The sequence below is a fragment of the Ricinus communis genome, chromosome 5 (genome assembly GCF_019578655.1).
Source record: "Ricinus communis isolate WT05 ecotype wild-type chromosome 5, ASM1957865v1, whole genome shotgun sequence".
NCBI classification, from domain to species: Eukaryota; Viridiplantae; Streptophyta; class Magnoliopsida; order Malpighiales; family Euphorbiaceae; genus Ricinus; species Ricinus communis.
In genome coordinates this window covers 2,168,396-2,194,586 of record NC_063260.1, presented here as the reverse complement: position 1 = coordinate 2,194,586, position 26,191 = coordinate 2,168,396, and the positions used below count along the sequence as shown (strand labels likewise).

General features: G+C 34.5%; 6 protein-coding genes across 6 annotated transcripts; 3 read left to right on the top strand and 3 right to left on the bottom strand.

Moving 5' to 3' along the window:
* Positions 1-217: 217 nt before the first annotated feature.
* Positions 218-6,679, bottom strand: LOC8268737. Its single transcript, XM_015720837.2, has 2 exons — positions 6,273-6,679; positions 218-734 (listed from the first exon to the last, which is right to left on the bottom strand). The coding sequence occupies exons 1-2, from the start codon at positions 6,651-6,653 to the stop codon at positions 255-257; spliced, it is 861 nt and encodes a 286-aa protein (XP_015576323.2). The 5' UTR covers positions 6,654-6,679; the 3' UTR covers positions 218-254.
* Positions 6,680-10,180: 3,501 nt separating this feature from the next.
* On the top strand, positions 10,181-13,513 carry LOC8268736 (pentatricopeptide repeat-containing protein At2g17670). The gene is made up of 2 exons (XM_002521635.4): positions 10,181-11,677; positions 13,114-13,513. The coding sequence occupies exon 1, from the start codon at positions 10,298-10,300 to the stop codon at positions 11,672-11,674; it is 1,377 nt and encodes a 458-aa protein (XP_002521681.1). The 5' UTR covers positions 10,181-10,297; the 3' UTR covers positions 11,675-11,677; positions 13,114-13,513.
* Positions 13,514-14,008: 495 nt separating this feature from the next.
* On the top strand, positions 14,009-16,504 carry LOC112535283. The gene has a single exon (XM_025157808.2). It carries the CDS (start codon positions 15,518-15,520, stop codon positions 16,421-16,423), a length of 906 nt encoding a protein of 301 aa, XP_025013576.2. The 5' UTR covers positions 14,009-15,517; the 3' UTR covers positions 16,424-16,504.
* A 2,464-nt stretch (positions 16,505-18,968) lies between these two features.
* Positions 18,969-20,420, bottom strand: LOC107261460. Its single transcript, XM_015720845.2, has 3 exons — positions 20,370-20,420; positions 19,936-20,062; positions 18,969-19,848 (listed from the first exon to the last, which is right to left on the bottom strand). Exons 1-3 carry the CDS (start codon positions 20,418-20,420, stop codon positions 19,439-19,441), a joined length of 588 nt encoding a protein of 195 aa, XP_015576331.1. The 3' UTR covers positions 18,969-19,438.
* On the top strand, positions 20,296-23,032 carry LOC8268734. The gene has a single exon (XM_048374665.1). It carries the CDS (start codon positions 22,071-22,073, stop codon positions 22,995-22,997), a length of 927 nt encoding a protein of 308 aa, XP_048230622.1. The 5' UTR covers positions 20,296-22,070; the 3' UTR covers positions 22,998-23,032.
* Positions 23,033-24,622: 1,590 nt separating this feature from the next.
* Positions 24,623-25,771, bottom strand: LOC8268733. The gene has a single exon (XM_002521632.3). The coding sequence runs from the start codon at positions 25,697-25,699 to the stop codon at positions 24,758-24,760; it is 942 nt and encodes a 313-aa protein (XP_002521678.1). The 5' UTR covers positions 25,700-25,771; the 3' UTR covers positions 24,623-24,757.
* Between the last annotated feature and the right edge of the window lie 420 nt (positions 25,772-26,191).

Genomic DNA, 26,191 nt, shown 5'->3' with positions numbered 1-26,191 from the left:
AAGATTAGAAGCCTTGGATGAAAAAGTTATATGAAGCTTTTTATAATTTATATATTTACAGCAATAAAAGAAGGATGGAAACTGATATTCTGCTAACAACATGAATTATAGAATAGAACTTCTTTGTATATTTCATTTTATAGTTATACAATTTGATCGTATACATTTAGAATAGGAAATTCCTGAGCAGATACTTTGAAAATTTGTGTGCTTTGGAAAGGCTGAAGACAGAGTCTAACTATATTCAGGGTTTTCTATTGGGAGAAAATGTTCAAAATGGAGGCTCTTGTTTTAATCAAGTGCCTGAACACTCTCTCCAGACAATTCTCAAGCTCTTCAATGCTGATCTCCAAGTCCTGCAGCTTTTTGCGTGCAATTTGAATGTTGTCAACATTGGACATCTCATTTAATGCATAATCAACACTCTGTAGCTCATTTACAATTTCTTGAGTTTCTTCACATGCTGGTGTTCTCTTGTGCATCAATTTTGAAACCATTGACCACCTACTTTGTGTTGGCTTTGATACTGGTGTTGCCAAGAACAACAGGAACGATTGGAAAACAGAACTATTCTTTACATTTACTTCTCTAAGAACACGAATCAAAGCTGAGAGGTGTTGATCTTGATTTGGGAGTTGAAGTGCTCCAAGTTTGTTGTCCATTTGCTTAAGTTCTGCAATCAACTTATTAGCCTCTTTTCTCATCTTCTTTCTGAAACAAGAATAATCATCAATGTTGTTACGTTTGCACCTCACAGGCTCAGGGTTTCCACGGGACGTCCACACACCGGAGCAAGAACGACGGACACATAAAGGTCGGGGAACGGAAGCCCTCTCTACGCTCACAAGACTTGACGCTGCGATCGCCGGAAAAAGAGGATACCACAGAGGTCTCTCTGGTCTCACACAGCTCAGTTTCTCTCTCTAGGTTATATGGCAGGGGCTGCAGAAAAAATGTGTTCTTTTGAAGATGGAACAAAAAAAGGATGCTTATATGGGAAGAGAAGAAGTGCAAAATATTTAAGCGGACAAAGGATTCAAATTAGGCAAAGTCAACAAAGAGAGATGGGGTTGGGCCCATCATCATGACAAAGTAGGAATGGGTTGCGTAATTGACCAAATGCCAATACACCATCCTACATTCTCCACCTTATTGGCCTTGGCGGTGTGTGGATACGTCGTTGTGGATTCATCACTGCCTGCTCACCGGTTTTAAAACACAAAGTAAAAAAACACAGTGAAAATGGGAAAGTTAACCATGGGTGATGCACAAGGCACACCTGCTAACCACAATGGTCAGCGCAACACAATTGGAGGAGTGCTTTGCAACACTCTCCTGGACCACAATAATCCAGTACAATCAGCACACGAGCCAGTCATACGATGGAGCGTGGTTCCCGTAAGCACAGAGCAAAAGGGAACCAACACAAAGGGTAAGCATAACCACAGAATCAACCACAATCAAAATTCAGAATCCTTTTACAAGATAGCAATTTCTCAGCAGATAGGCACTTCGTCCCCATATCAGCCGGATTGAATTCTGATGGGATCTTGGTCGTACTTCACATCACCCTGTTTCTACAATATCACGGATAAAATGGAACCTAACATCGATATGTTTTGTTCTATCATGGAAAACAGGATTTTTGCATAATTGAATGGCAGATTGGCTATCAGAATATATAACAACATCATGCTTAAGATAACCAAGTTCAGAAACTAGACGTTTAAGCCATATAGCCTCCTTGAAAGCCTCTGTAGCAGCAACATATTCTGCTTTCGTAGTTGACAATGCAACAATGGGTTGCAATTGGGACTTCCAACTAATGCAGGACCCACAAAGAGTAAACACATAGGACGTTGTTGATTTCCTATTGTCTCTATCATTAGCATAATTGGAATCAACATAACCACACAACTTAACACTTTCAGGACATCTAGTAAACATCAATCCATTATTCACGGGAAGATTTTAGATACCTCAACAACCATTTTAAAGCATTCCGTTGAGCAATACCAGGGTTGGACATGTATCTACTCAATACACTCACAGCATAAGCAATGTCTGGCCTAGTACTTACCATTAAATGCATCACGGATCCTATGGCATTTGCATAAGGTACATTTTTCATCTTCTCAACATCGGAATCAGTTTTGGGACACTGATCCTTACTCAACACAAAATGGGAAGCAAGTGGGACATTCACAGAAGAAGCACCCAACATATTAAATTTACTCAAAACCTTTTCAACATATGAGGTTTGATTCAAAATTAATATGGATTTGCTTCTATCCCTAACAATGTTCATGCCTAAAATCTTCTTAGCGTCACCTAAGTCTTTCATGGAAAAGTTATCACAAAGGCACTTTTGCACGTAAGCTATGGTTTTCAAACATGGACTGATGATCAACATATCATCCACATATAGCAGCAAGAAGATAGGCACATTGGATGCAGTTTTGAAATACAAGCAAGGATCACACTCAGATTTCACAAAATTCAAGGATTGCATGCATTTGTCAAACTTTATGTTCCATTGTCTAGGGGACTGCTTGAGGCCATACAGGGCCTTCCTAAGTAAACACACATAGTCACTTTTCTTAGGATCCACATAACCTTCAGGTTGAGACATATAAATTTTTTCATCTAAATCTCCATGCAGAAAAGCAGTAGTCACATCCATTTGCTTCAATTCCCAATCAAAGTGAGCACACAAAGCAAGCATGATTCGGCGATAGTAAACTTCACAATCGGAGCAAATATTTCAGTGTAATCTACCCCCTCTTTTTGAGTAATTCCTTTAGCCACTAACCTAGCTTTAAACCTAACATCATTAGGTTCCTCCTTGACTTTGTAAAGCCACTTGCAATCAACAACTGAGTGGTTTGGAGGTCTACGGACAAGGGTCCAAGTCTGATTCTTCCTCAAAGATTCCATCTCATTGTTCATGGCACTTTGCCATTTGTGAGATTCATGGGAACTGAGGGCATCTTTAAATGATTCGGGTTCATTTAATTCTAGGTCTTCAAACACATTAAAGGCAAAATCGGACATTGAGTCTGCCTTTCTCCTAATGGCTCGTCTAGACCTATCCCTTGTCAATTGATAATCATGTAAATCAGGCTCAACAGGCAAAGAAATTTCTTCAACTTGTTCAGGAAAATCAGAATCAACATGCACATCATGCAAATTATCATGCTCATGTTCATGCTCATGTTGATGCTCCACCTCACCAATGGTGGTGGCATCAGTATCATGCAAAGGCTCCACCTCACTAAGGGTGGTATGCATATCAAACTTAACAGAATTATCAGGCAATGGCACACAGGTGTTTGGTTGAGACTCCACCTCAAAATGAGTCTCTTCCAAACCAAATTTAGGTTCAAGAACAGCATTTGGCAAACAAGGGAAATCAACTTCATTGAAAACAACGTCTCTACTAATCACAACCTTAAAACCGGCTATGGTTCTATCCCAAACTCTATAGCCCTTAACCCCCTCTGGATAACCTAAGAAAACTCCCTTCTTAGATCTAGGGTCAAGTTTATCACCGTTTTGGTGCACATACGCTGCACAACCAAAAACTCTAAGGTTTGATAAATCGAGTGGTTTTCCAGTGAAGACCACTTCAGGACATTCCCCACCTAAAGGTACCGAGGGTGACCTATTCACTAAGTATGCAGCAGTCATAACTGCTTCACCCCAAAACTTCTTTGGTAACCCCGAGGCCGTCAACATGCTCCTAACCTTATCTAAGAGAGTCCTATTCATCCTCTCAGCCACTCCATTCTGTTGGGGAGTGTAGGTGACAGTCTTATGTCTCCTAATCCCACTATCAACACAAAGTTGGTTCATTTCCTTATTGCAGAATTCTAAACCATTGTCAGTTCTTAGAATTCTAATTTTCTTACCAGTTTGGTTTTCAATCAAAATTTTCCAATTTTTGAAATTTTGAAAAACATCAGATTTTCTCTCTAGTAGGTGCACCCAGACCTTCCTAGAATAATCATCTATGATTGACAGGTAATATCTCTTCCCCCCATGGGTTGGGAGATTAGCAGGTCCCCAAACATCAGAATGCACATATTCCAGTACAGACGTGCTTTTGGTAAGCCTAGGGTATGAGGAAATGGGAAAGCTCACCCTATGTTGTTTCCCTAACACACATGCTTCACAAAAAGGCATAGAAGACACAGAGTCCTCCCCAAAATAACCCCCTTTATGCAGAATTTCTAAACTCTTATTAGACATATATCATAATCTATGATGCCACAAAGAAGTCATATCAGAACATACAGCATTAGCAGATTCAGCAAAAGGATCAGCACAACAAACGTACAAGTTATTTCGCCTAATAGCATTGAATAACACAAGAGAATTTTTAAAAAATTTCATGCGTCCTTTTCCCCATCTACCCTCTAAATTAGCATCCTCAAGAGCAGCAACAGAGAGCAAATTATGACACAAAGCAGGTACATGCCTCACATTTTTCACAGTAAACACACTACCACAATCAAATTTTAGGCAGATATTACCTATACCTAGCACATTGCATTTCTTACCATCAGCTAATGACACAAAACCAGAAGTGCATGCCTCATAAGAATCAAACAAGTGCTTGTAAGGTGTCATGTGAAAAGAGCATCCAGAGTCAATTAGCCACTCATTATCAGTCATATTTGTTGTCACAGATTTAACATTGTCACACACAGAGGAGACATCACCAAGTCTATTACCATCTGAAACTATACTATGTTCACAAACAGAAAAAACATCACCAAGTTTATTTCCATCTGAGACTATATTAGCTTGTTCAGCTCTCTTAGGATGTGGACAGGCATTAGCAAAATGCCCTGGGCTGTTACAGTTGTAACAAACCCTCTTCTTGGACTTCCCCCTCTTCCTACCATTTTGACTATTGTTTCTAACTGGCCATCCTTCATTTTGTGTTTGGATCTACTCTTTGATCTACCCTCACAAACATGGCTTCCCTAAATCCCTAGATTGATTACTACTGGGCCTATGTTGTTTAAGGTCTAATTCCTTACTTTTTAATCCATTTACCACTATATCGAGAGATATTTCATCTCTACCATACTTGATGGCAGATTTGACATCGTTATAAGAGTCTGGAATGGCATTAAGAAGAACAATAGGAGTGTAATCATCAATGTGTTTGTCACCGACCAATTTTATGTCTTGAATTAGCTTATTAAACACGTCTAGGTTTTCTTCAATATCTTTAGTTAGATCAAGTCTAAACCTAAAGAATTTTTCAAGCAGAAACAACTTTCCAGGTAAGGAAGTATCAGTGTACAATGAAACAAGTTTTTCCCACAAATCCTTAGCATTTTCCATGATACCTACCTTTCTAAGCACAGTCGGACAAGTTCGTAAATTGTGGAACATGCAGTTCGTTTAGTTCAGCTCGTTTTAATTGATCCTCGATTCAGGTATATTCCACTAATGTTCTAAATACTTTTGTTGGATTAAAACACATTTAATCTTTTGCTTCCAAATATCAAAATCAGTCCTTCCATTGAAAGGAAGAAGACCATATTGATTTGCAGCCATTGCAACAATTAAGAATCAAGATACACAATCCACAGAGGATAAACAAACTGATCACAGAGGAGTAGAAAACCACAAAGGAATTCAAGCAAACACAAAGTATGCAGAAAAAAATCAAAAGCAGAAACACCAAGTAACTAGCTGGATAATCTGACTAGAGCAGCGGACGAAGGTGGCAGATGGCGGCGGTGCACGGTGGTGATGGCGGTGGCGCACGGCGGCGATGGCGGCAGTGCTTGGCGGAGTTGCTCCTGGTGCGACGACGATGGCGACCGAACGGTGCTCTGATACCACTGTTACGTTTGCACCTCACAGGCTCAGGGTTTCCACGGGACGTCCACACACCGGAGCAAGAACGACGGACACACAAAGGTCAGGGAACGGAAGCCCTCTCTACGCTCACAAGACTTGACGTTGCGATCGCCGGAAAAAGAGGATACCACATAGGTCTCTCTGGTCTCACACAGCTCAGTTTCTCTCTCTAGGTTATATGGTAGGGGCTGCAGAAAAAATGTGTTCTTTTGAAGATGGAACAAAAAAAGGATGCTTATATGGGAAGAGAAGAAGTGCAAAATATTTAAGCGGACAAAGGATTCAAATTAGGCAAAGTCAACAAAGAGAGATGGGGTTGGGCCCATCATCATGACAAAGTAGGAATGGGTTGCGTAATTGACCAAATGCCAATACACCATCCTACAAATGTTTTCTTGAATGCTTAAATCTCCTTTTCGCCTGCGAAGAGCGGATTGAAGAGCTTGAACTTGTTCTTTAAACTGCAACATGGCATCCCTTGTAATGCTGCAAGCATCTATAAGCCTCACAGACCAATCTATTAACTGGTTGAGGCATTTTTGACTTTGATGGCGAGACAAAACTTGTTGGGTTGATGCCAAGTGGAGTAGATCATTCACACAATGGTACAGGCCATCTACTCCTGATAGATCAAAGCAAAGTGAGCTTAAAGTTGATGCTGATGATGCTTCCAATGGTTTGAGCTTGCTCAGCTCTTCTTCAATTCTAATAGTGGTAGGATGGGATCTTGAAGGTAAGCTAATTGATCTAACATGGCACCTATTAGCCATTGTTGCTTTAATCCTTTTACACAGGATGCTTGCAGATTATATGGTAATGTTATACACCAATGAACTAGTTCTCTTTATATATTGTCAGAAAACCATTCATGACAAAAGCTTTATCTGTTGGGTGAGTCTTCAGGAACAGTTTTGTATCTCTAGTAATATGCGTACAGGATAAATGAGAGGATAGGAGACCAGTCTTGCCAATGTGGTCTCTTCATTAAAATATCAGTTACCCTGTCTCCATCAAATTCAATGATGAAGAGTCTTACAAGAATCAAATATGAGGTGTCCTGCTAATTGCTATTTATTATAGGCATTTTTCTACAAGCTATTCCAAAATTGTCTCCCCAGCAGCAACATTACAAGTAGTTTCAAATATTAAAAAACGCAGCTGCTATATCTTAAAAGATGTGGCCTGCCATGAATTTCTTCATTTCAAAAATTAAGATCCAAATGTTTCGAGATAGAAAAAATGCATGTTGGACATTATGGGTACAATTTCCAGATCATTATTGCAGGTTAAGCCACTTATTATATTGTGTGCACGAATGGCTTGCATTTTCTGGTCTTCATCCTGTACCCTTGTTGTATTTCTATTTATTTTATATTTTCATAATCTGTACTATTGTACCTATAAGATTTATTTAATTTAATTTTATTATTTTATTTTATTTTATTATATTATATCATATATCATTATCTTATTTAATACTTTTGATATGAACAAACGCAATTTAACTAATGTGATTTGTGTCGAAGAAATAGCTATTGGAATGCACAAACATTATTAGAATTACATGAAAGAGAACTTCGACTCTCACCAGTTAATGAAATATAAACAAAAAGAAAGAGAACTAATAGAACTTCTCCTGTCAAGATAATTCATAATACACAAGGGTAGATTTACAAAAACAGGTTTGTGTTTTGGCCATGTAAACCCTTTAATGACTGCTGGCTAAACTATTATATTGGTTATTGATCAATTGCAGTGAACTGAGTTTTCTTAGTGAAACACTTCACACTTTGAGTTGCACCTGAATTAGTGATTAAAAATTGGTGCTGCTTTTGGTTCGTTAGTTAAAACATATGAAACGACAGCTCCTGAGGCCTCTTAAGATTCACTATGTATGGCTTGATTGACTATAAGTTGGGCTGAGCTCGCTATGCCTGATGGATTCACGGGCAAATCAAGTTAATTTTTCTCTTTATACTTGTAAAACATAAATATAGCAAAATAAAAAATAGACTAATCCCAAAGTCACTCTCAAAGGCTGCAATTCAGATTTCACTAAATTTTTCATCAATTGTTTGAATAATATATCTATATTATTAAATTTTATACTGTAAGTAAATAATATAAAACAATTTTATTGAATATCCAATAAATAAACTGTGAATATATATTAAATAGAATTAAAAAATTAGGGTTATAGAACTTAAGCATCTCGAATTTTTATAACTAGTCATTTATTTGTATGTTGCATGGCTGTTATTATTATTATTTCAATTATAAAATCAAATTAATAATTATAATTTAATCAAATTTTTAGTATTTAATATTAATTTATAATATTTCAAAAAATAATAACAAATTAACTATTTTTATATATCCTCAATTTTTAAAATTTTATTAATGTAATAATATAAAAATTATTTTAAGAATATATATTAATTAATTTTTATATTATATAAATTAATATTATCAATATAATTGATATTACTATTTTTTAGGATTAAGAATTTATTATAAAATTAAAGATTTAATTTATTTTTTATTATAATATTAAAAATATAATTTAATAATAATATCTTTTAAAATTAAAAATTAAAAATTTTATATATCAAAATAAAAATTTATATATAAAAATGATATATATATATATATATATATATATATATATATATATAAAATAAGATATCAAAATTTAGTCCATATATATAATAAGATATATATATATTAGATCGATTGACTGTCTACTAAATTGTAATTTTTCTTTTAGACTTAATATATAATTTCATCCGTATACTTTTCACTTTTAATCTTTAATTTTTATATTTAATCAATGAGACATATTAATTTTTATTTTTAATCAATCTCATTTCTAAACACATTTAATAATATTAAAACCACTTAAAATATAAACCAATTATATCAAAGAGACCTGTCTCTTTTTTTGCTTTAAAAAAATAAAATAATAAACTAAACTAAATTAATTATAAACTCAATCAACCGCCACCATCAACTCCAACCACTGCCGTCAACTCCCCAATCAACCACCACGGCCATCTTCTCCATCACCACCAACAACGTTAAAGACCCACATTCTTGTTAACACCAGCATAAACAATACCAAACTTAGAAATATCAACAGCCATATAATAAAAATTAAAAGACATATCAGCAACCAAGGTCCCAGTTGTAGCAACGGATAATGTTCATCTTTACACTCAACACCGTGAATATCAAATATTTAGAATTTTCTGTTTTGATGCTCGCATTAAATAAATTACATCAAACAATAAAATTAGAATTCAGAGGTAAAAGAGTTCAAGTCTCATCTAAGATATTATATATTATTAACTGTTTATCCGTCCGTTATACGGTCATTATTATTTTTTTATTATAAAATTAAATTAATAAATACAATCTAATAAATTTTTTAATATTTAATTTTATTTTGCAAAATTTTAAAAAATAATAAAAATAATTATTTTTAAATATTTTTATTTTTTAAAACTTTTAAAATTTTGTTAATGTAATAATATAAAAATTATTTATTAATTAATTTTAATATTAAAAATTAATATATCAGTATAATTAATATTACTATTTTTCAAAATTAAAAATTTATCATATAATTAAAAATTTAGTTTATTATTAAATATAATATTAAAAATATAATTTAAGTTGTTATTTTCTATATTAAAATTATTATCTAATTATAAAATTAATTTATTAGTTAATATAATATTAATATATAATTTTTTAGAATAAAATTTAATTTTATTATTTAATTAGAAAACTATTTATTAGTTATATAATATTAGAATATAATTAATGTGTTACAATTTTTTATAATAAAAATTATATCTTTATCCCGATTAGAAAGTTATTTATTAGTTAATATAATATTAAAATATAATTAATATTTTATTTTTAAGATTTTTATTAGGAATGTAATTTATTAATCAATAAATTATTAAAAAAATAAAAATTTAAATACTATATGTCAAAAATAATTCACATATCAAAATAAAATTTTATATATTAAATAATTAATTACACATATTAGAAAAATTTAATATATATATATATATATATATATATATATCGAAAAGAGGGTTCGACTTGCATGTATATATATAGATGCCTTGTTAAGTTATTTACTGCATTGAAAAAAATAAAATTCTTTACTTACAAAGATTTCAGTTGGATCTATTAATTATAATCTAATTACAAAAAGATGGGTTCATTTGCAGCCCACCAGATACTCTTGTGTGTGAATGTGATCTGTAAAAGGCTATGAAACAATACGATGCCGTTTAGATCCTTCCTGCATCCTCTTCAAAATAACCACCAAAAAGATAAACACTGTAAAACCCTACTTCAAACAATCAAGAGCCAAAACCCCTAAACAGTTTGAAAAATGGGAAAAGTCCCACCTTCATTGCGTTCAGCAGTCTCAACAACAGCTCTATTAAGAAAACCAAACCCATTTCCTCCACCTGAAAAACCCCATTACCTTTCCAAGAAAACCAAGCTCCAGCTTTCCCAGAAAATTCCAACTCCAATCCAACAAAAACGCCTCTTCAAGTCACCAGAACTCAATGAAGCCAAAGAAATCTTCAATTCTCTCATTTCCACTACACGGGTCCCCCTAGACCTGCGTTTTCACCACTCTTTTCTCCAGTCTTACTCTTCAATCTCCACCATTGATGATTCAATCTCTCTTCTCCGCCACATGATCAAAACACTCCCCTCCTTCACCCCTACCATCTCAACTTACCATATTTTACTCTCCCAGTCCTGCAAAGCACCTGATCCTACCCTCTCCCCAGTTCATCAAATTCTTAATCTAATGGTTAATAATGGCTTTATGCCAACGCAAGTTACTGTAGATATTGCAGTAAGAGCTCTTTGTTCTGCTGGTAAAGAAGACGATGCTGTTAAATTAGTAAAAGAACTGTCTTTAAAACACTCAAAGCCTGATTCTTTTACTTATAATTTTCTTGTCAAGTGTTTGTGCAAGTGTAGAGCTTTAAGTAATGTTTATAGTTTTATTGATGAAATGAGAAGTTCGTTTGATTTAGAACCTAATCTTGTTACTTATACTATATTGATTGACAATGTTTGTAATTCGAAGAATCTTCGCGAAGCTATGAGATTACTGGGCATTTTAAGAGAGTGTGGATTTAAGCCTGATTGTTTTGTTTATAATACGATCATGAAAGGTTATTGTATGTTGAGTAAAGGGAGTGATGCAATTCAGGTTTTTAAGAAAATGAAAGAGGAAGGGATTGAGCCTGATCTTATTACGTATAATACCTTGATTTTTGGGTTGTCGAAAGGTGGGAGAGTCAGTGAAGCTAAAAGGTATTTGAAAATTATGGTTGAATCAGGTCATTTTCCTGATGCTGTCACTTATACTTCATTGATGAATGGGTTGTGTAGAAAAGGTGATGCATTGGGTGCATTGGCGCTTCTAGAGGATATGGAAATGAAAGGGTGTAGTCCGAATTCATGCACTTATAATACATTGCTTTATGGGTTGTGCAAGGAGAGATTGTTGGAGAAAGGAATCGAGTTGTATAATGTGATAAAAGAAGGTGGTATGCTGCTTGACACTGCTTCTTATGCTACGTTTGTAAGGGCACTTTGTAGGGAGGGTAAGGTTGCAGAGGCTTATGAGGTGTTTGATTATGCAGTGGAGAGTAAAAGCTTAACTAATGCTGCTGCTTACACGACATTGGAGAGTACACTGAAGTGGCTGAAGAAAGCCAGAGAGCAAGGCCTTTCTGTCTAACTGGTATATCCTGCATTTCGTTACTAATTATCTTTGCTTATAATTGATATCATCCGCTCTATGTCCAACTAAATGTTTTGGTTTCAAAATATCTTGTTAATCCAAGATGCTAAAGTTGAGACTGCGTGCTGCTTTAGATTATTGGTTGAAAATATTTAAGTTAATTAGTTTAATTGATTAATTTATCATACCTAAAGAGAATAGAACTGTGGGAGATGATGTTATGCTATCTCGTATGGCGGATAAATGTTAATGAGTTTAAAATTTTGCATTAGTGAGCAAGTTAATTATATTAGGAGATCAAGGTCTAGACCACTGATAGGAGGATGACACTTTTTGTTTAACTGGTATGTTCGATATTAAATAATGAATTCTCTTTGCTTGGTTTGATCTTAGTAACTTGTTTTTGTTAGACTAATTTAATTCTTGTGTTGGGAAATTGTCCTGTTTGTTAATCTTTACTATGGCAAACTGACACTGATGCTTTAGCTTATGGGTTGAAAAATATTTAAGCTCATCAACCTTGGAAAATTGAGAAAAACAAATCATATCTGAAGTAAAGACAATTGTGGGATATAATGCAATGCTACACTCTTATGCAGCAAAAATATAGTTTTGCACTAGTGATTGGGTAAATTACATATATGTCATTGACAGGAGGATGCCACCTTGTTTTCATACTAAAAATTCTTGACATTTAAAGTGGAACATTGTGATAGCCTGAGTTGTAATTATATCTGGAAAGCAATTGTTCACTAGAGGAACTCTCTAGATTAGGTAAAACACTTCACTTTTATGGTATGATTTTTGTACCTTTTTCACTTGTCCTCTTGTGAGGATCAATAATTCTTCCAACACTTTTATATAGTCTGATATGTTAAGGTGTTTAGTCCTGCTTATTTCCATTGCTTTCTTTTTAGCTCAGTGCTTGATAATAGATTTGTTACTGTTACAAGAGGGTCAGGATGCTCTGGTTTGCTCCGCAAAACCCTTTGTTCTTTTCTTTTTCTTATGAATAAAGTCTTCAGTTTCATCTAGAATCTTTTCATCTTTAAGTTGTATTTAGCTGTCTAATTCTGATGTTTATTTTGGATTTCCTGTGCACTTTTGTGGGACCTGCTTTTTGGGTTTCCTGTACCTTTAGATGCTCTACAGAACAATCATCATTTTGCACCTCCTTTGCACTGATTGTAAGATTTGTGAGTTATCTTATCTAGGATTAATGTTTCCAATTCACTGCCATACCCAGACCACCATTGCTGCTCTATTTTAGCTGCAAATGCTCCCATTTTACTGCCACAAGGTTGAATAATGGTGGTCTCTTTGATGGACCCCAATTTTGCTGTTTCATATTGTTTGTCTATGAGATCTGATGAAAGAATATGTACCTGTTATCTCCAGTTTACAACCACGAGCTCACCTAAGCCAAGTTTTTGCAGGTAAATTGTTGGTTGGAGTTGTCAACACCCTTTGCTTGGCTTGACATGTAGCAGTTCTGCATAACAGAATTAAACATGCTAGCAAAAACTATCTTCAGTGTAGGATGGTGGAAGCTACCGACAAGCGACATATAGCAATCCTTCTAGCTGCTAATGGATATAATGCTTGGCTTGGAGAGAGAGATCTTTGACTCCTTAACGAAGACCTCAATGTTTCTAAGGTAAATTGGGAAGTTTACAATTCTTCCTATTAACTACAATCATTGGTGCATCAGCATTTTGAGGCATCACATTTTTTTACATGTGTCATGTATTGTTGATTAGCTTATATGCGATCACACATGTATCATCAAGTTATGGTAGAATTTGATTTTCCTTGTAATGCAAAACTCTGTTCTTTGCTCGCTGACCATTGTCCCAAAGGAGAATAATTGCTCTAAACAACTCCAGTGAAAAAGAAATTTAATCAAACGGTCCATTGCATTTCTTCTCTGCACAACAGAGCATGGCGTGTGTTCTTTTAGGATGCTTGAATCAATAAGCAGATGAATTGCAGGAAGAATGGTGCAAGAAGAGATACTGTTTACAGGGGGCTATTCCTCTGAAAAACATCAACCTGTTGTATATTGATATGCTTCTTACTTTTAGTTGGCTTTACAGTGCGTCTAGTAAAGTGGTGTTGGTGAATAATCTGTTAACGAACTTTATTTATTTAATGGGGTCATACTTACCAACTCCGATGTATACACCATATTGAATAGTTGAGTGCTATATACTCCGAGTATTTTATATTTGGATATTAAATTTGGTTTAATGTATGGACAAGAAACATATATCTAAGGTGGGTAAATTTTTTCAATCTGATAACTCTAAACAGAGTATACGACTAAAGCCTTTTCAAATGTGGTAGAGGAGGAGAGCTACTTTGTTATTACTCCTGCTTCGAGGTTCAATAACTTTGGATCTTTGCTGTGTTTTGTCCTGTACTTGCTATTCTGCCTGGACGACATTTAAGATTCGTCAATGATATGACAGCCTTGTGCATGCATTTTTTTAAGCTAACCGTTCTTAACATGCGTTAATATTTTAACTAAAACTGATGCACGTTCTGCACCTACCAAATTTACGGTAAAACATTAGGGTTGTAACTTGAGAATTACATAATGTGAAAGCATAGGGTAAGGAAGGCGGAATTGGGTGCCAAATTCTTTTTTTACTTTTGTCCAGAAAATAGTAAGAAAATGCATCTAATATAGCCACACAAAGAGATGAATTCTGTATTTCATAATTTAGAGGGGGCAAAGGAATCGTGGCCTCTTTATAGTGCAGTAACAGGGCATGTGATGTAACTATGGGCAAACTCTTCTGCACCCATTACGCTTGGGACACTTAACTGTGAACAAACTACTGAGCCTCTCTCTCCCCACACACCCAGCATTTTTTAATATTCATGTTTTGTTAAGCTAACATTGTCAGAAGAAAATCTCAATTATTGTTCTTGTTCCCCAATAGCCCATATGGGATTTCTCTACAGAATTTAGAACCTAGCTTTATGCCGTGTGGTACGCATTATATTTGGAATGATATCAAGTATTATACTAATTTATACTGCTCATATTAACCCTAAATCTTTATATTATATAAGATAGAGATAAGCTCATAATATTTACCGCAAGACATCATTAATTATATATACAATATACAAAGTGTATCAATTAGATTTTAAATACTTCAAAAACAATTCAATTGATCTCAAAGTTCAATTTCAAAGCTTACATTTATCATATCGATGATCTAACATCGTAGTGATGAACAATATAAAGAGTACACTCATTTCCCAATGGTGACTCCTAAATTTAAGAAAGAAAAAAAAAAAAAGACACTTAATATCTTGACCTTGTCCTTCTTGTCCTTATCCGTCGCCCATTCTTTATGGCTTGGTCAATAGATTCGACACATTTTTGCATTCTTTGAAAGTAGAAAAATCATGCACTGCCAGCCCTTCCTGTTCACGACCTAATTACAAGAACATGATTGAATCTATAATGAAGACAAGAAAGGCACTAATGATTGAGGGAAGCAAGGGGGCATACGGCCTTCATAGCCTGATGCAATTGTTCACAATTCACCATCATAAACGCATAAATAAATATAACCTATACGTTGCTCATCTCATAGCCTCAATATTACAGAAAGATTTCAGGGGTTGGAGCTTGCTGTCTAAAGTTATTACAAGATCTTACAATGCTGGAATCACCCACGTTAGCTTCACATGCATATCTGCCTAGCTACTGCATGCCTAGGCAATAAACAAACAAAGGCCTCGTATTCATATAAATAGAGTGGCAGACCATCAATATTCAAAGCATCATTTTCCAGATTCAAGTGCTGTAATTAATAAGAAATGGCAGGCTTGTCTACAATGAACAACAATTCTGTGCACATTCCTGTTAGGTCTATCAGCTTGCCTTCTAGGTTGCATCCCAATTCGCTCAAAATTGAAGCAGGGCTAACCAGGTTAAAATCTGCTTCCAGTTTAAATCCTTTAGGAGTTGAGACTCTTCAAACTGGCTTGACTAGGCTCGCAGAGCTGTTTATCTGCATTGATGAACTCACTCACTCTCCTCAGACCCAGCAATCTCTTCACCATCATCATTTAAACCAGGTCGAAGATGTACTTGATGGGTCCATCGGATTAATAGACGTATGCAGCACTGCAAGAGACATGTTCTTGACAATGCAAGAACACATCCAGGACCTGCAGTCCGCACTACGCAGAAGGGGTAAAGATTCAAGCATTGAAAGCAACGTTCAAGCTTATGTTAGTTTCAGAAAGAGAGCAAGGAAAGACATTGCCAACTCCATTAGAACGTTGAAGAGACTGGAAAAGAAAACAGTGTCATCTCCTACGTCGTATGAAGAGCATCACTCATCGTATCTGATTAAAGTGATGAAAGAAGTGCATGCAATTGCAATTGGCTTATTTCAATCTGTCATGTTATTCTTGTCTCTACCAATAACGAAGACAAGTACAGGCGGATGGCCATTGATATCAAAACTGATACGTTCAGGATTTCTTGGTTCTGATAAAGATCAGAAGATTTTCAATGAGGTAGGAAGAGTTGATATTGCACTCTTTTCCATTCTTGGACAAATCAGAAAAGAGAATGCCAGGTTTGATGTGCAAGAAATGCAAGAGAGACTAAAGACACTTGCTGCCAGCACCCAAGGCATTGAAGCTAAATTAGATTGTGTTTTTAGATGCCTAATCCAAAATAGGGTGTCCCTCCTCAATCTTGTTACTCCTTGAACATTGTAATTTCTATTTTTCTTTCTGTACATTTTAAAGGATAGGTCAATGTTCAACACCCTAATTTTATTCTTTTTTAAAGTAGCTGAGATTTTGTATTTTTACAAATATTGAGATTATTTTAAAATGTAAATTCTTGAAGCAAAAGAAAAGAAAATATTATGTCTTGGCTATTAATATCATCAGTGATTCAGTGCTTTAAATAACTCCACCTTTTTATTTGTATTTTTTATTTCAATTTACATAAGAAATGAATGTTGTCGATTACATTTTATTTGTAAAATAAAAATGTTACATTTCTTGTAAATTTTATAATATTGAATGGCTAAATGAATATATGTTAATTAATTAAATTATGATATTCTCATATAATATAACGGATATCTTTATTTACCCATCAAATGAGATCACGTTAAAAATATATATCATAGTTCAAACTTACCTATCTCAAAATCAAATTAAATGAAAATTGTAATACAGTTTTATTATCATCAAATCCCTTTGGCATTGGAAATGCTCCTATTTCTCATTCTGTCAAGCCAAATTTAAGATGTGTTTGGTTAACTTGTACGCATGTTTTTCTAAGGATTTACTTTAGTTGGTTGCTTGATTTTCATAACATGTAGAACAACTGATCAGATGGATCCTATGGACAAATGGGCTAAGTCACAATCTAAAATTAAATAGGCAAAATAACATTAATCATATATTTTTTTCCATTAGGTATAGTATTAGTATGGAAATCTTGGCGAAGAATGGATCCTAATAAAACACCCCAAATTAGAAGTAGTTTTAGCTTTGAAATGAACAAAAAGAAACAACTTATTTAAGCATATATTGATGTTGATTAAGACAACCTTAAAATGCATTTCCCTCTTAAGAGTTGCTTCACCTTTGCTATTGTACAAATTCAAGGAGCACTTAAGATTTGGCTTTGGCCTTAGTAGAACTACTCAAACTCCTATGCAATGATGTGGCATCATTAAGAGATCCAACTCAATCTTTTTCTTTCTTTTTATTTTTATAGATAATGAGATAAATATAACCATTCAGATATGTTGCGAGTCCGTGTCGGCTCCAAAAGTGCAATAGGTTAGAAATAGCAACGGTTATCTCATTTAGAAATATTCAAATCACAAATTTATTTAAAAAATTTAATTTAATTATCTAAATTTATCACATATATAAATAAAAATACCTTTACGCTATCTGAATTTGTTGAAAATATATCTTTAATATATATATAGTTATTAAATAAGTTTTATAAATATTTAAATAAATAGTAAATACTCTATTCATTAAATATCTACTAATATAAATAGTATCCATTTATAGTAATTAGATTTTAAAATATATTAATAGAAATTAATAAAATAAAAAATTATAAAATTTAAAATATGATTTTAAATAAAATTTCAATTAATTTTAATTTTTTATTATTTTATTTTAGACATATATATATATATATATATATATATATATATATATATATCTTTTAAACGGATATCCAATATTTAATTCAGATAATTTATATTCATATCTATTTAAATAATTGGATAATAGATATCTAAAAGTTCAAATTTGAATACGATATAAATATTAAAGTTTAATTTAAATCCATTTATAAATACTTGTATCTATGCTATTAGAGTTGCGTTGGATTTAATAACAAAAATACCGGCGGATTGCAATAATTCAATAGTCCCTGCATGGGCAAAGTCATCATTAAAAGCGGCTTTGGAACATTACCAAAGGATTTATTTTATAATATGATATCATTATTAGCGACTGGCTCAAACAAATTTGTTAATTCAGATGCCTGCATAATGACGTAGTTTGAGTAGAATCTGCAAGAGAATTAATTGAACTAATGGCATGAGAAGCTCACTCATTTATTGAAGGGAACTCAGTAAAAAGCAAAATGTTTTGCTACTGGTTTTCTTGTCACAATCCCATAAGGAATCTCAACTTTTTCAACAAATAGGTCCAAGAAAATCTATTTTACAAACTGAATTTTAACTTTTCCAGTAAATAGGTTTAAAGAATCTTTTTTACAAGCTAAGAAGATCCAAATTCTGACTGATAAAGGAGGGTGTATCTAATAATTTATCAACAAATTTAATTAAAAGAAAACTTTACTCTACAGATCTGGAAAATAAAAAAGAAAAACTTGAAAAGGACAAGAATGGTGAACCTCACATCATATAGACACACATAAGAGCGGGTTAAATGTACCGCTGTACCAAACTTTTATACTTTTTTTTAAATGGTACTAAACCTTAAATTTGTTTCTTTTTGATACCACTCCTATTATTTCTGTATTTTCTCTGAAGAAATCCGGCCGGATTTATAAAATACCATGATCTGTTACATATACTTTATCCTAGTCAGCAATTAACAACATCTCAACTTTATCTCTCATGTCTAAACTCAAACTCAAATTCATTTTACTTTCTTGTATCTGTTCCCTCTTCTCATCTCTGAACCCATCAATCCCTATAAATAGTATTTGTAATTTCAGTTTCAGTTTCAAATCCAATCCAAACAAAGGCATTTCAGTTTCAATTTCAGTTTCTATTTCAATAAATCAAACAAAGTGATAACACACAATAAAACACAAAGAAACAAACAAACAAGAACAACGAATGACGAGACGAAATCATAAGAAGATAAGGCTTAGGAAAGGGGAAGTGGATATATAACAATAATGGCCCGGAAGAATGTGCGAAGCATAAGCCATCAATGATCAATAAAGAAGAAGACGACGTAGCACGCAACTATGGAGGAATCTGGCAAGTGACAATAGAGAATGATCTGCTGTTGCACGCGAATGGAAATTTGGCTGGACGGTGCTAGCCGAAAAACTGGAAATAGAAATGACTTCACAATCCAAAAAGGGGGAAAAGAACTCACCATCACAATAACAAGAAGTTTTTTTTCTTGGAATCCATACTCGGAAATTGGACTGAAAATTCATTAATTTTCCACGGACCAAAGAAAAAACGTAAATCCATCTTAACGATTTACAGTCCCCAATTCATTAATTTTTTTTCTTTTTTTTTTTTGAGGATTAGGATGGTGATGAATAATCTCCTGCTTCACAGGATAAGGTACGGGCTTCGACATCTGATGGTAACATCTCGGTGTTGATGACGAAGTAGCTGCATAGCTATTAGAAGCTGATAATGACGATGATGAGGAAGATGATGATGATGACGATGAAGAAAAAGAAGAGGATATTTTTTTAGAGATGGAAAGGAAGGCTCTGATCTTTTGATTGGTAGCTCGATTGTATTCCTCGATTAAATTAGCTAGATCTTCATCACAGGTGATTGATAGTAGAGCATCTAGATCTTCTTTTGGCAATTGACAACGTACAACACTCACTTTGGTTCCACGTAACTCTCCAAGCTTCATTAACAGCTCTGTATAATAAACACAAAGCTAAATGACTCCAGCTCCATCTCTAAATCAAGACTATTCAACATAATAATTATGCAATTAACGCTTACCAGAGAAGGCAATGGACCGGTCAACGGCCAGAACGCGTGTCTCACCACCGTGATAACGGAGCTCTCCGTCAGGATAACGGGGAATTGATGGACCGGTCAAATGCCTTTGTTTGGATTGGATTTGAAACTAAAACTGAAATTACAAACACTATTTACTGGGAGTGATGGGTTCCAGAGATGAGAAGAGGAAATAGATACAAGAAAGCAAAATGGATTTGATTTTGGGTTTAGACGGGGGAAGAGAGAGTTGAGATGTTGTTAATTGCTGAATAGGATAAAGTAAAGAAGTCAGTAGCCCATGATATTTTATAAATTCGGCAGTCATATCAAGAATAAGTCGGATTCCTCATCAAGACATGAAATAATAAGAGTAGTACTAAAAAAACAAATTAAGAGTTTGGTACCATTTGGAAAAAAGTGCGAAGGTTTGATACCAGGCATTTAACCCCATAAGAGCATAGACAATCTTCATCCCTCAGTGACATTAACTATAAGAATTCTCTTTCATTATATGCCTCATTATACCCTTCTCATTAATACTTGTTGCCCTAGGAGTCTTTTAGTGTCTTACATGTTCTGTGTTAGACCTTCCCTCAGTCAACTCTTACTTTCCCTTCCTCAATTGGTTCGATTACCACTTTGTTTCCACTCTAACTTGTTCATGGAATCAAGATTCACTCGTGACTCGTCCATCAGTGTAACTTTTATTTCTGAAGTGGATATTCTTGCTATGTCAATAATGCAGCTACAGGCTAGAAGGTGAGTTATAACAGCATCTTTCATGAACATTTTTGGGCAAAGGATTCAAATCCATCGTCTCCCAAGGAGTACCATTCATAGGTACATTGCATGTACAACGTACGGTTTTGATTATAAAATGGTGCATCACGTTAACCTTGGAGACAAGAAGAAACATGTTCTTATTACCTTCTCATATATAGTTATCCTAAACTGGCAGCATGATGTTTTTCAGTGTTTCAGAATTTTTCTTCTATCGCAATGTCTTAAGCAAGTTGTCCTCTTTTAATAATTTCCCAGCCAATATATTATCAGTGTGGCCTCATCTGTCTTCCAATGACAAGGATTATACCATAGTTACCCATGTGATATTCCATTCTTAAATGCAATATTCGAGCTAACATCGCTAATTTGTCTTCAGGGATTCTTACCATAAGCCTAGATTCGTGGCTGGAGTACAAGTCTCAATAATTCAATAATAATTATCATAATGCACCTAGCTAAAGTATTGTTCTCTTCTTGGTGAACATATTGTTTTTTTCTTGGTGCTGGTTCTAGCTATACTCTTAAGAATGCACCTGCTAAAGGTGCACTAAGACAGCATCTTTGATGAACATTTTTGGGCAGGTACATTTTTTAGGTACATTGTATGTAATTCTAGATGCAACAATGAAAGGGGTCGCATTCAGTAAAACCATAATAAAAAAGGAGAACCATGTGATAATGATGCTGAAATTGCCAGCATGAGGTACTTCAATGTTGTCAGATTTTTTCTTTTTTGTTTTTTCTCAAATCATAATGTCTCTAGGAAGTTGTCCTCTACAATAATTTTGCCTGTATTCTATTCTTTTGATTAGATTAAAAAAATTCGTTCTTGTCTGCCAAGGACATAAACTTACTAGCATTACCAATGTGCCAATAAAATATGGAGCTAACAGCTATTCTGCCTTCATTGATTCTTACCATAAGCCTAAATTCGTGGCCGTAGGTTAATCCTCATTGTTCGAACATCCTATCCTGAGCAATGCTAATGCTGTCTGAAATGGAATAATTTCTATGAAACGTATGATTATTCGATGTACAGGACTAAATTCTTGCTTGGGAGGATGGCACTAGCCATGATAGAAGAGGCACACTACAGCACTCTGCCTTTATCCTGTAATGTTTGTTTAAACATTCATATATCTATTTGTAATTACCATATTAACCACATGAATAAAGAAAGAATAAAGTCTGCAAGATCGTTGGCACAAATACTACAGAGAAATCAAAAAATGCAGGGTAGCCAGTGTTATCACATGCAATTTGCCTTGAAAAACTAGGTAATGCTTCTTCATCATCTTCCCATATAAATATTGAAGAAATTAGTGACTGAAGCAGCATATTTGCCTAGCTCTATGCAAACTAAAATGGAAGGCTCATCTCCATCTCCTTGCCTGCATCTTCCTGTCAGGAGTATTAGCTTGCCATCTAGAGAACACCCAATTTCTCTCAAGTTTGATGCAGTACTTAATCACCTAAAATCTTGGCAGATATTATCTGCTTCTGAAACAGCACCTTTCGGCGCTGAGAGCTTTCAAATCGGTCTAGTTGGCCTTGCAGAGTTATACAATTACGTCGAGCAAATTTTTCTCACCCCACAAGCTCAACAAGCTATCATTCACTATCAGAATGGAAAGTTAGTGGAAGAAGCTCTTGATGGATCTCTCACATTGCTAGATACTTGCGGCACCGCAAAGGATCTATTGCTGATGATGAAGGAACATGTTCTAGCACTTCAGTCAGCTTTTCGCAGAAAAGGTGGAAATTCAAGCAATAAAAGTAATATCTATGCTTATATTAATTCAAGAAAGAAGGTACAAAAGGATATTGGCAAGTGCCTTGTAGCATTAAAGAAATTGGAAACCAAAGTTGGCTGCCCTGATGTTTTTGATGCAGATCAGAACGTATCTATGGTGGTAAGAGTTATAAGAGAAGCAAGCATCATCACCATATCCATTTTTCGGTCCCTTCTATTATTCTTATCCATGCCAGGAATGAAGACAAGGAGCGGCTGGGCATCAGTTTCAAAACTAATTTCGCTAAGATCATCTTCTTCTGATAAAGGAGAAGATCATATAAATGAAATCAAGAGTCTAGATCTCTCTCTTTCCTCCCTTCACGAGCAGTTACAGGCCGGTGATCCCAAAGCGGAAGTGAAAAGGATACAGACATTATTAGAGGCTGTAAATCTTAGTCTTGATAGCCTTGAGGCTGAGTTAGAGTGCATGTCTAGGTGTTTAGTACAAAATAGAGTCTCTTTACTCAACATCCTCACTCAGTAGTGATACTGAAAAATTCTGTAAATTGAAGAATGATGATGGCATCCACATTTTAAAGGATTTGCTGTTGCTTTGATCTGACAATTGAGATGTAGTATTTTACATCTTTTCTGTGTACTCTTTTCTTACTCTTTCCTATTATGCAAAATATTGCAGAATGTTGCAAGTTTTATAGCTCTACACAAGAAAAGAGCAGTCAGCTAAAACTAACTTTACCATGGCCTAAAATTTGCATCTTTTATAAGAAGTAAATTACATTACTCTGCTGAAGATTCCTATCCGTTAGTCAAGGACCTCCCATTAGTTACCAAAATCAACGACTCTTTTTTTAGGATTCTTCTTCTTCTTTTCTCCTTGGCTATTCTGGGTGTATAATACTAATGGTTAGATATTTGATAATTATAATATTTTTATTTATATATATGTGTGTGCGTGTGTCATTCTTCCATTATCTAACTGCACGGTCACTCGTAATTGGAGAAGCCTCATTCACTCTCCAATCTGATGGTGACAAGCTTGTTCTCCTTGCAACAGAGGCTCTAAGTTTCTGCAAGATGAGATAAGAAGTCTTTAGGTCAGCAGTTGGTCAAGGACCCTCCAATGCTTACAGTTGCCAACATTTATGCTGCATTATACACCACGATATTATGTTGAAGTAGCAATTCCTTCTTTCAGAGGTCTGCTGGCCACAACAGACGAACTCAATAAACTCATTTGCATTGCAGCCAAAACATGCTCAACCTACAGCACCATGAAACTTATCTACTAGTGATAGTGATGTCAATTTACTATCATCTTGCAGAAAGAAATAAATATTTGATATCGGACAACAGCATGTTTAAGGAGAGTCCCCAAACTTGCATTTAGGTAAACATTAATTTATCTGCTTTTCTGAAAACTCAAGATATCAGATAAAATAAAATTGAATTCTAACCTCAATGCCAAACAATCCCTTGATAAAGTATATTTAGCTATCCAATATTGAAAACTTTTCCCGCATCAATAATTAACTTGACTTTTTGAGAATCCTAGAGTTTCAAACAATGCTTAATCTAACAACAAAAGATTCTTAGCCACATAGAACCCAATCAAACAAGATATGTTACATAATAGGAACTTGATTCTCCCATAGGTTTTCTCTATGATCTACAGTTGTGTAATAAGACTCACTGAGCTATTATTTAAACCCAAATAAACAACTATCAGTACTATCAATTTGGAGGAGAAATCTGCAATTTAAGAAGAAAAATTCCAATTCTAATTGCAAGCATTGGCATTTTTCTTTTCTGTTGTAAATTAAATTAAGGTTGTGAGTTGTGACAATTATTGAATGTCTTTTAATTTGTTCAAATATTTCTTTTCTTTTTCTTTTTCTTTTAACTGAAAAAAAAAAATGAGTTGGCTAACTTGAACCCAAATTTAATTCTAATGGGTCATAAAATTGTAGTCCAGCAGAATGGACATGTTGAGCATTCAGAACTGGACATATAATTTGGGCCATATCAAATAGTTTTGATGCTAACAATAATGGGTTAATTATGCTATTCTTGATCAATTTTATCCCTTTATGATGAACAAGAAAGAAAAAAATTCCATGCTACCAATTGATGAATCAAAAGATATACACAATTTGAATTTTATTCCAATCTTTCACTGTACAATGAGATTGATGAACATGATTAATTGTACATATAAGATCTCAAACAATATAGATCCTCCAAAAACTTGAGGATGCTACATTTCTTTACAAATTGCTGTTCAAGTCACTCTAGTTGGTGAGAAACTATGTTCAGAAGGGAGACTCTAGTATGAATTAGGTGTCTAAACAAGCACTCCAATTCATTTTCTAATTCTTCAATGCTGATATCTAAAACTTCCAGCATTCTCTGTGCAGATTGTACCTTCTCTTCTTGATCTAAAACATTGCCTGAATTAGGCACTAATAGGTTGGTTAGTGCAACATCCACATTCTCCAACTCATTCATGTTCTCTTCTTGGCTTTCAGATGCTGCAACTCCTTTGTGCACCAATTTTGAAATCAAAGACCATTTACTAGTTTTTGGTTTCAAGATTGGTGCTGAGAGGAACAATAAGAGTGAGCTAAATATTGAAATGCTAACCCAGTTCGCTTCTCTAAGTGATTTAACTACTGCAGCAAGATAATGATCATCTGCATTTAACATAGAGGATATGCTGTTGGCCTTCTGCTTCAATGCTGCAAGAAACTTTGCTGCTTCTTTTTTCATCTTCTTTCTCGAGCAAAAATAAGCATTGATATTGCTTTCGATGCTTAATTCCCCACCAGCCTTGCTTCTTCTAAGAGCTGATTGAAGTTCTCGAACGGATTCCTTCATCAACAAAATAGCATCCCTTGTGTTGCTGCACACATCCAAGTGCCTTATCAAGCCATCTAACATGTCACCAACCCATTTCTCCTGTTGATGTTGGGCAAGAGCTTGTTGGGTCAATGGCAAATTTAAGAGACTCTCTATGCATGTGTATATCTCTTTAAGTCCAGTTAGCCGAGCTTGAACTCTTTCTGCATTCACTGATGATGATTCATTCCAAGAAGTACTGAGCTTGTTCAACTCCTCTTCAATTCTGCGAATATTAGGGTGTGATCTAGCAGGAAAGCTAATCGACCGAACCCTGTAAGAAGGAGTAGGCTTTGGTGAGAAAGGTGGCATAGTAATTTTCTTCAACATGGAATGGTAAGCTTCAATGGTTGAGCATATGAACAGATTGGTTAAGGTATTTATACTAGCTGTAGGAACAATTATTGAAGGTGAAATGAGTAGGTCCTCACATCAACGTGAAGGCATGTGATGGCAGTGTGGGTTTTTAATGATTCTATGAAATATTAGTTTTGTTGTCATGTCTTGTTCTAATGATAAATATGCATGCATGACAAAACAATGAATCAAAATCTTAGCTTATTTAATGCAATCTCTCAAGGTTTGTTATATGAATACAATGAATCTCACTGTTGAAAACTTTGTATTTTTGCTCTTAAAGATTTCATTTCGGATTTCTCTATCAACCCTTTCTCTCCTTCTCATGCACCGCCTTTTCCCCACCGCCAATCAAGTACTTTCCAAGGTTCAATACATGGAAGTTGATACCATTAAAGATTTGTATCTTCCCAAGTTCTTTGGATATGAAGAATATTGAACTTTACATCAAAGTTTAAAACACCG